The sequence below is a fragment of the Arachis ipaensis genome, chromosome B7 (assembly GCF_059453495.1).
Source record: "Arachis ipaensis isolate K30076 ecotype BB chromosome B7, ASM5945349v1, whole genome shotgun sequence".
In the NCBI taxonomy this organism is placed as follows: domain Eukaryota; kingdom Viridiplantae; phylum Streptophyta; class Magnoliopsida; order Fabales; family Fabaceae; genus Arachis; species Arachis ipaensis.
This window is the reverse complement of record NC_142442.1, coordinates 116151086-116162052: the sequence shown is the minus strand read 5'-3', so window position 1 is coordinate 116162052 and position 10967 is coordinate 116151086. Positions and strand designations below refer to the sequence as shown.

The window sequence follows — 10967 nt, the reverse complement described above, 5'->3', positions numbered from 1 at the left end:
TCAATCCTTGCCATGAATGTCTCTCTTTATTACTTGCTTTCTTTAGTTATTTTGCTTGATTTACTTCCCTTGTCATTTACTTTCTTGTCCCTATATAAAATCAAAACCCCCTTGTCCCCTCATAGCCAATAAGCATTCATTTCATTGCAATTCCTCGTGAGACGACCCGGAGTCCAAATACTCCGGTTATTTCTTAATTGGGGATTGTTCTTTGTGACAACCTAAAATTTAATTTGATGCGAGAGTTGTTTGTTGGTTTGGAGCTATACTTACAACATAAATATTTTGTGAAATTCCTCACCGACAACGATTTTTGCCGTCACACCGCATTTTTGAACTTCAAGGAAAGGGCTTCGGTAGTGTTTTAGGATTTATATTTATTTTATTTTGATATCTTTTGATTATTATTACGAGAAGATACAATCTTCTAGGGTTTTAGATATTATTTTATTTTATTAGTTTATTTTATTTTCAAATCAATTTGGTTAGATATAAAAGGAAAACAGATTTAACCCTTCGGCCTCTCTTCTCTCTGCTATCTCATTCCGCACCTTACACACTTTTGAAACCCTAGCTTTTCTCTAAGTCATGAGCAACTAAACCTCTCTTGTTAAGGTTAGGAGCTCTGTTTATTCTATAGATTAATGCTATTGTCACTCTATTTTAATTAATGTACTGATTTATATTTAAGGATTACTTTCGTTCTTCATCTTATGAATTTGAGTTTATTAGAAGATAGCTCGTTTTCTACATGAATTCTTGTTGATTCTTGGAAAAGTTAACTCACTTGAATAATAGCTTTAAAGCAATTCCTCCTAAATTACTAATTACCTGGACTTAACGGGATGTGTGATATGTAATCCTCTTATATTTGGATAATTAGGGTTTTGTGGCTAATAAACTAGAATTGGACTTAACCCTTTAATCTACATTAAGTGACCAAGGAATTGGCAGTTGATTAGGTTGGAGGAGACTAAATTACTAAGGAATTAGGGCTTAGTCAATTAGGGTTTGCCATGAATTGGATCTTGCATGATTAAAATAGTTAGTAAGAAATATTAATTCGGAAAAATAAATACCTCTGAAACCTTAACTATTTTCTCACACCAAATTTACCACTTGTTTTCTAAATTCCTGATTCATTGTTTAATGCAATTTGAACCCCAAAATACTATTTTCTACTTGCCTGACTAAGTAAATCATTCACTTATTGTTGCTTGATCCATCAATTCTCATGAGATCGACCCTCACTCACCTGAGGTATTACTTGGTACAACCCGGTGCACTTGTTATTTAGTTTGTGGTATTCTAGATCCGCACCAGTCCCCTTTCTAGACTTAGTGTTCCTCGTAAGATGGATAATTTTCTGTGCAACAATGATGTTCTCCGTAGTTCCTCTTTCTAGGATAAAACCACCCTGGAGTGGGCCGATGATCTCCAAAAGAAATGGTTTGACCCTGTTCTCCAGTACTTTTGTATTAATTTTGTAAAGAACATTACATAAACTAATGGGATGAAAATCTCTTAACGAAGAAGGAGCTTTCACTTTAAGAATTAGAACAATGAAGGTATAAAAAATAATGGGATTTAAAATCTCGTCCTCAAAAGCTCTCTTGACTAACTCGCACACATCATAACTAAGAGAGTCCCAAAATTTTTTATAAAACAGAGCTTGAAAACCATCTGGTCCCAGAGCTTTGGAAGAATTCGTGGTCATTACAGCTTTTTTCACCCCTTCTAACGCTACCGGTTCAACAAATTTTTGCCAGACCTCATTGTTAAGAGAGGGACAGGAAAAATCTGCTATAGCATTCAGCTCAATATTCTCCCTTGTAAAAAACAATTTTAAAAGAAAGAATTTGTTTCCTGCTCAAGCACCTATGTCTTAGTGGCCCAGGTTCCATCATCTAACAACAATCTATGAATCTTATTCCTATTTCTCTTAATAACCGATTGTAGGTAAAAAAACTTAGTATTTTTATCACCACATCGAACCCACTACTCTCTAGATTTTTGGTACCACAGAAGCTCTTCCTGAAGAAGGATAGAATTTAGCTCCTCCTGAATACCTTGCTCTTTTATCCTCAACTCCAAATCTTCTCCACTCTCAAGAGAAATCTGAACATCATTCAGCTGCCTTTCCAACTCCCACTTTTTAACAAAAACATTTCCAAAAGTGTCTTTATTAAAAGTAAGCGCATCCCTCTAAACCTCTAGCAAACTCCTGACAACGTTGAGGGCTCGTTTATTCCAAAATGTATGAACAACAATTCCAAAAAGCGGATGAGTCATCCAAGCAGCTTGAAATCTAAAGGGACGGGGATCCTTCTTATTTAACCCAACCTTTGTACATCTGATGAGCAAGGGATAGTGATCAAAATGAATACGCGCCAAAACCTCATTATAAAGCCTCAGGAAATAGCAAACACCACTCCTAATCAATGACAGCTCTGTCTAATTTTTTTTGCAACCTGTAACCCCGCTCTAACCTTCTTATACCAAGTAAAATTTCTCCCAATAGCTCCCATATCAAATAGTCGACAATTTACTAGAGTATCTGCAAAAAGCTCAGCTCTAACATTACTGAACGTTCCTCTTTTAACCTCATTCTGCAATAAAATCTCATTAAAATCTCCTAACACAATCCACGGACTTTGTATTATATTATATATCCTGATTAAATCATTCCATAGATCCATTTGCCAATGTACATAGGGATTAGCATACACTACACTACAAAAACTAGAAACATTTTTTACAGAGATTTTAAAACTGATACATTGATCAGACACATCAACCATTCTCACAGTTATCATAGAATTCGAACAAAGAACCCAGATACTCAACATCTTGATAACCAAGCTTATTCCAAAAGGATCTCATTCTCTCAAAAGGAATATGAGTTTCAATAAGAATAAAAATTGTTGAATAAAATTTACTAATTAATTCTTTACAATGAATCTGGGTTATTTTCTTAGAAGCTCCTTTAGTATTCCAAGATAAAATACTTATATCTGCACAATCCATAAAAACAAAATGGACATAAACAAAAATCAACCTCAGCAAAGGTCCCTTAATGAAGCAACGACGGACCTCCAACATTCCCACCACTTTCTTGCATTTTCCTAACTCGTGGTTACTCGGAAACGCTCCCCACCACAACGGTAGCCACCACCAACGGGTTTTGATTTTGCTGGTTTGGCGTATCATCATTGGCTTTAAACACTGGTGAGTTTTGCAACAAGGCAAGGCACAGCTTCTTGTGGCCATTTTTAAGAGTAAGGGTAATCAATGGCGCAACCGAGCGGCGCTCTTGATCTTCACTCCATCCTTCGTTGATGCTTGACGCACTTGAGAGGAGTCAGACTCACTATCCGACCCAGCATGTCTTGAAGGTCCCTTAACTTCCTTCTTTGGGCCATTCCCATTCTGGCCCATCTGTTGCCCAAAAATGAGAGGTTTCTTACCTTTAGTAGCAGATTGGGCCTTCCCTGTTTAGCCCACTTTTCCTCTTCTCTTGCCACAAACCTTAGTCCAGCCCTCTTCTTCTCCCAACATAACTATCCCTTCCTTCCTCCCATGCAGCATGCTTACCTTCATCTTCTCCACGGAATCTACAACTAGGGTGAAATTAATGGGTATAGATCCAAATTTAAAAACTTGTTGAACCTGGTCTGACAGATGTTTCTCATGATCCATTGCCGTGTCAACTGCCCCAACCTAGTCATCCACAGATGCCGAGGTAACCACGGTCACGCTATATTCACCTGCGGCATGCCTAAAGCAATTGCACCTCTCACATATCAATTGTAAACATTCATATGCTATGCCATATTCATAGTCATCCACAACTACTCTCCGAACAACCGGTAGCCCCAAATTTCCTTGAACACAAGCCCAAGCAAATTTGCCTCTCTCTATCGACTTGGTTGCAAGGTCTACCTTGACTGGTTTACCTACAGCGGAGACAATATGCATCATGGCTTTCTCATGGTAATACCATATACTAAATCCCGCAGTTCTTCTCCAAACCATGGTGTCCCCAACGGAGGCTTCACATGGTTTAAAATCCGAAGACCATGGCTTAACCGCGATGTAATGACCTAACATCATCGATGGACCCCTAATAAAACCTTCTCCCTATGTTCCCTGAGATCAAATTTAACGAGGAAGTAATTAAACCCAACATCCAAAATTTCATAGCCACCTTTAATTAAGCCTCCATACCTCTTTCAGTTTATGCACCAAGGCCATATAACTAAAGTATTTTCCAAGAATTTTAATCACTATGGCCTCCTTGTAAGGTTATGATAGAGTGTTTCGAGCTTCTTCAGTAAAGCTAACCTTCGAAAGTATTAGATTACTTTGTTTCCATGTGACTACTGCCATCGTATCACCATCCAAGACATCAACCCTGCCAAACCCTAAAGTTTCAGAAGACCTGATTACTTTATCACGGAATGAAACCTTATGAGTCACCCTAACTCTAACCTTACGTAATCCCTCCTTGTTACCTGAAGTAACCTTTCTCGCACTCTCTCCCATAATCTCCTTAATTAGTAAAGTTTCATCCTATTCTTTCCTCATACACTTCACTCAACTCTCATAAGTCACTCTTCTGTTACTTATGTTGTACTTTTTTTCTAAATCTATGTGAAGAAAGTACGTACTCCTAAAACCTGGTTATTGTCTATTTGGTTTCCACGCATACATACTCCTAAAACCTAAAAGCTGGTTATTGTCTATTTGGTTTCTAGGCAAACATAATTTTAAGTATCTTGACTTAATTTATACAATAATGGCCTTTCTTTGGCGCTTATTTTCTTTTTCATTTAAAAATATTTTCAAGGCATCTAAAAAAATTGTAGAGAAGAAAAAGTGACGGGTTGGTTTTTCATTTGTTTTTTAACCTGTCCAATCAAGTAGTAATGTGTGAATTGTATACACAAACAAACAAACCCTCTAAATACATTTCCTTAACAATTATTTGTCACTTCATGTCCAAAAAAAAATTATTTGTCACTTCATGTCCAAAAAAAAATTATTTGTCACTATAAGTCACTTCAATTATGATTTTTGGGGCTCAATTAAAATATAATGTAAAGTAGTATTTAATTATTTGAAATAATTCAGACACAACTAGAAAATGGATAAATACAGACAGATTTACAGATAGATTTAGTCTTTATTACAGACGGATTTTTGGTTACCGACGAAATTACCGACGGATTTTGTCCCTCTGTAAAAGCCCCGTCGAAAATTATTTACCGACGGATTTTTTCCGTCGGAAAATTACCGACGGATTTTTACTATTTACCGATGGATTTTCCCTCTGTAAATTCTCCCTCCATTTCCTGAAGGCGACAAACTTACAGACGGATTTTCCGTTTGTAATTACAGACGAATTTTCAGACGAATTTTTCGTCTGTAATTACAGGCAGATTTTCAGACGGATTTTCCGTCTGTAATTACAAACAGATTTTCAGATGGATTTTCTGTCTGTAATTACAGACAGATTTTCAGGCGGATTTTCCGTCTGTAATTACAGACGGATTTTCTGACAGATTTTCCGTCTGTAATTTAAACTTTGGAAAATCATGATTACAGACAGAAAATCCGTCTGTAAATCCGTCTGTAAGGTAAAATAGAATTTTTTTTACTTTTTCTAATTACAAAATAAACTTGTTTTCATACAAAATAAATATAAATTTAATACAAATTCTTATCTAATTTATATTCGAATATTTACAATATTTCAAAAAATAAACAAATTCATCGTATTAAAAATAAACAATATTTACAATAAATTATTCAATATGAATTGAAGATACAGCTGAAGTGATTTCATTTGTTCTAGGGTCAGCACTTTCTAAAGAAACGCCACAAGGATCTTCTTTAACCAGAAGGGCAAGAACATTGAGTGAGCTCCTTGTTTTTGTCACATTGCTGCTTGAATCTCCCAAAGTAATAGCAAAGACAGCATCAAATCCTCCTGCTCCTAGAACTCCAGCCAACAACACTCCTTCCAAGTTTAGTGTAGCATCTAAAAGTTTTGTTTGTGATTCTGGTTCAATCTGCATGAATTGCAAGGAAAGAGTAGTGATATTCTACCAGCAGATATAATTTATAATCAACATCATTCAAACAAAAGAAGCCTAATAATAAGTGCCAAATCAATGAAAGGAACTTACAGGAACACCTGCAGCCTCACCCATTAGGCGCATATGATATCTAATCCCAAGCATAACTTCTTTTGCACCTAGCAATGCTTTAATAACTGCTTCCTTGTTGGGTTCAGAAGCTTGCTCTATCCACTGTGAGAATTGCATTTTCAACATCAACACAAGAAGAAAAGCAAGAACATGAGAGCCTGAAGTGTAGTCTCAAGAACATGATATCACATATGTGCATTAGAAATTCAGTCACACCACTTGAAACTGAAAACCAGGCAAACAGTAAAGTTGGATATATAATCTCTTTCAAACCCATCAAAAGTCAACTTAATTGTATAAGTCTAATAGTAAAGATGTCCTATCTCATTAAAATAACTAATAAACAAGAATGTAGAAATTTAATCTAATGCAAGGCATACCATAAGGCCAAAATGTTCTAGTTATTTAACAGTGAGCATTATCAATCAGTTTACTCTACATCCACAGGAGTAAAAATTCTAATTTTGATGTTACTTCCATTAATTAAACAACCATATATGATTTGAAAGAAATACCTTTTCTGATCTGAGCTTGCTGCAGCTATCAATCACAGATTTATATGCATCCCATTGTTCCTTTGCTAATTTACTCAAAAAGTTCAGTTGAATTTCTAACTGCGAATTCACCTCTGACTGTCCTCTTCAAACTTTCTTCGCGTTGTCTTGCTTCAGTTAAAGCAGATTTAGTCATGGCTGAATCATGTTTATGCATTAACTCAGAAGACTCAGCCAAGGTCTTAACTTGCTCTTACTTGGAAGCCAATTCCCTTCTCTCCATTATGAGAAGGCCCATGTGATGCTGGTGATCATATATCTACATCAAAGTTGCAGGTTAGATAAAAAGTAAAAGTAAGAAATGAATAATGAGTTTTCTAGGAAATTGTATAAGGCCTCAAACCATACATTTCTCACTGAAATGAAATACACCATACACCATTCAGAGTTTTCACTTGAAAATGCAATTCAATAGATAATTAAGTGAGGGGCAGAAGTTGATTTGGTGTAAGCAGTAACAAAACTATTCAACTCAGAGCTCTGTGATCTAACTTCCTAGAACTCTTAGGCTAAGAAGCTAAATATTCAAATTTGAACCGCTTTAGTTACATGGTCCCTATATCAAAATCCAAACTTCAAAGCATTCTATAAAAAGACATATGGCCATTAATCCTCAGGTTCCAAAATCCCACTAATAATCCAAAAAACTACATTCTTTTAAACAACCATAACATCAACATTTCTAGTTATTTAGCTATTTACCAATATAGAACATGGCATTATTAATTAAGAAATTCTATATTGGTAAAGAAACCATATAAAGGCAAAGAAGGGAAAAAGGTTGACTTACCAACCAGTGATCCAAGAAGCAAAGGGTGCCCATGATGGACCAGCAACCTGAGGAAGCTCAATTGACGAACAGGAACGAGTGGCGAAAGCAATTGATTCTCCGCTTGCATTTGAAAAGCATTATTATTTGACGCTCCTATCAGTCATCAGTTCCAGCCAAACAGGAAAGAAACAAACATTTAGAATAGAGACATACCACTTGCAAAATATCATAAAAAATTGCACCAGAAAACAAAATAGATTCAATTACTCCTCTATGCAAATTGCACCATAAAACAAAATACCGTAATGTTTTCAAGAATGGCATTGATGAAGTCGTGTCAGTGAGGGAGCGAGTGTGTAAGAGAGAAGTTCATGCTATATAATGAAGAGTAAACTGTAGTTCAACACTTACAGGCAAGGCTTTTATATATTCCAATATAAGCTTAAAACTTTTCAAATCCTGTTTCGTTTCAGCATTTACTTCGACAGGCTTCTGAAACAATAATGAATATAAAATGAGCAATGGTTGAAAATATTGCCTACTTTGAAACAACAAAAATTAACATGGGGAAAAGACAGACCCAGAATAAAATAGAATTAAAAAAGAAAGGAGGGAAAGGTAGAAGCAATGGTACTCTAACCTGGCACATAAATAAATATAGTAAACAAAAGCTATAACTTTACCTATTATGACTTAGAATTAAAACAGGTTAATAAAAAAATGTAGAATCAATGGACCATAACTTCATTAGAAGGCAATGATTGTTACCCTACAAAATCTCACTTTTGTACTAATTCTTGCAAAATATAACTTCCTAGTACACTTTCATAACAGGCAAGTTCATTGTCAATTCTTTGAGGACTCAAATCAGTTTATTTGTGAATTTGGTTAAGAATATAAGGACTTGCTAACCAGGCATTTGAGATAGATGCATTAAGAATTCCATTTGGAGCTGTTCCTAACATAGTTTCTTCCAATTCTTCCACGGAAGGCCGTTAGAAATAGGCACTTAACATGCACTAATGACATTGCGTTTAGATTCTCTTTTTAAGATAGTAAACACATTAATTCGTTTATTTCATTTACATAAACAAAATTCTTGACAAAGTTATGCTTAACCCCAAAAAAAAAAGAAAAAAGAAAGAAAGGAGCATGATAAGGCCCTCAGAGACATTGCATTGAACACATGATAGACGTGAATATATTATAACATTATCTCCAACATAAACATGAAAGTTAACACCATCAAAATAAGTAGAAGCCATGCAGGTGCACACATTACAACTAACAAGTATTTATTTGAAGGAATGATATATCGATCACAAACAGTAAACAGGAAAAGATGGAGATTTTGAAGCACAATGAAGCAGAACCACCACAAAAGTACAAATTTCATCATCTACCGTTTATACACCACAATGAAATCTAACCAAAGAAGATTCTAATCGCTGCACTTTCTGAAGACAAAAATCATTCAAAATTAAATTGAAACAGGGAGTGAATAAATAAATAAATACATAAGTCGTCTTGAAAGAAAAGCTAGGGTTCGAAGAGACAGACAACTTTACAAAGTGAGAGTAAGATTGATAATGTTGTTGCTAGGGTTTGTTGGTTTGTTAGTGTGTAATGGTTTCGATTCCTGAAGCCATACCTGAACAGCACAGGAACTATGATTTCAAATGAGAAGAATTCGAAAATTGAAAGCCATGCAAAACCATACCTGAACCGGTGGATGAGGATGACCAGCGAATGGCAGTTGCTGTCAGTGATGAGATCGTGGACGGAGTGATGGAGAGAGCGGCAGCGGTGAAAGAAGCTCCTGTGATGGAGAGAACGTGGACGGAGAGAGGAAGAAGCTCTGAGAGGATAGGATCTGAGAGGATGGGTTCTGAGAGGATAGGAAGAAGCTCCTATGAAGGAGAGTGTGGAGTGTGAATGCATCGCGAGAGGATAGGATGTGAGTTAGGTTAACTTAATATTTTCAAGGGAAAATTTTAAATTACAGACGGATTTTCCGTCTGTAATAATTTAATAAAACGCGCGTTTTGTCTACTTAGTTACAGACGGACCATTCCACGGAAAAAAAAATTAATTTTTCTGACGGAATTATAGACGGATTCTCTTTTCTGTCTGTAATTTATGCTAATCTATTTTTTTTGTTTTTCGACAAAAAAATTCCTCTGAAATTCCGTCTGTATTTTAGTGGGATAAAATCCGTCGAAAATATCTGTCTGTAATAACTAATTTTCTAGTAGTGAGATCAAAATTTAATATTGTAAAATATATTTGTATTAAAATCGTTTATTTTAACTTAAAAATACATAAAAGTTTAATTTCTTAAATATAGAGAAATAATTTTTAGTTAATTAATATTAATTAATTTCAGAGTTTAAATTTATAATTAGAATTTAAGATTAAAAATTTATGATTTAAAATTTAAATTTAAATTAATTTTAAAAAAATTAATTGATATAGAAAAAAATTTGATTATTTGATATTATTTAAAATTATATTTTTAAAAAATTGAAGATCCACTTTGCTGGCGCACTTTTTTGTACGGAGCAGAAAAGCCATTAAAGTATCTTGTAGAATAATAATGTTGACCGCATACCTGCATACGAGTATCATGCGTTATCAAACTAGGTATGGATTGTTCAGCGAAAAGGGTTAGTTGGTCATAATAATTCATATAAACCGAATCATATCAATACACTAATACTCTTATTTTTTCTTCTTCCTTCTTTCTACAAATTAACTATTTCCTTTTTTTTTAGCATGCAAACATTCCGATGGAATCATTTACTTTTGGTCATAATTCATATAAACCGAATCATATAATACATTTACTTTTTGTCCTCGAGTAAAGAGTTTTAAATAAAAATAATGTCTGAAAATTTATTTATAATAATCCAAAATATCCAGAAAAACTATGCTTTTAACTTTATTACACTTAATGAAATACAAAGAATAATCGTCGTGTGATCTTTTGAATAGAAGGTATTGAGACTAACCATTTTTTCTTAATGAAATATTTAGGAAAGAGAAATGATGAGAGTCTTATGATTGTGGCTAAAATAAGAATAAATAACTTTTAAAAAGATTTAATTGTGAATAAAATAATTCTGAAAAAATAAATGATATTATAATCATCTAAAGATTAATTTTATTAGATAAAATGCACCATATTTTTTTTATAAACGACAAATAATTTGTACATTTGATTTTTTTTTTTAAATATTAGATAATTATTCAAAATTAAAATTAGTACAAATTCAATATTTAGATCTCATTTTCATTTTTTTAATTTTTTGGCATTACATACAAAAACATCGCAATAAAACACTGCTTGTCGTACAAATATCAAATTAAGCTCATAGAACTTTTCATTTTTTAAAATATATATTGTAAAGAATGTATCAAAATATAATC

General features: G+C 34.1%; 1 protein-coding gene across 1 annotated transcript; it reads right to left on the bottom strand.

Annotated features, from left to right (window-relative positions):
* Positions 1-5807: 5807 nt before the first annotated feature.
* LOC107609819 (phosphomevalonate kinase, peroxisomal-like) lies at positions 5808-8803 on the bottom strand. The gene is made up of 6 exons (XM_016311860.3): positions 8750-8803; positions 7950-8030; positions 6964-7025; positions 6728-6851; positions 6192-6314; positions 5808-6074 (listed from the first exon to the last, which is right to left on the bottom strand). Exons 1-6 carry the CDS (start codon positions 8801-8803, stop codon positions 5808-5810), a joined length of 711 nt encoding a protein of 236 aa, XP_016167346.2.
* Positions 8804-10967: the final 2164 nt, after the last annotated feature.

Excerpts from the sequence above, each read along its gene's own strand:
- LOC107609819 (XM_016311860.3), bottom strand. The coding sequence starts at position 8,803 with ATGGCTTCTACTTATTTTGATGGTGTTAACTTTCATGTTTATGTTGGA. Across the intron at positions 8,031-8,749 it reads ATGTTTATGTTGGAGATAAT|AAGCCTGTCGAAGTAAATGC; the intron begins GTTATAATATAT and ends TTATTGTTTCAG. Across the intron at positions 6,075-6,191 it reads GTGAGGCTGCAGGTGTTCCT|ATTGAACCAGAATCACAAAC; the intron begins GTAAGTTCCTTT and ends CAATTCATGCAG.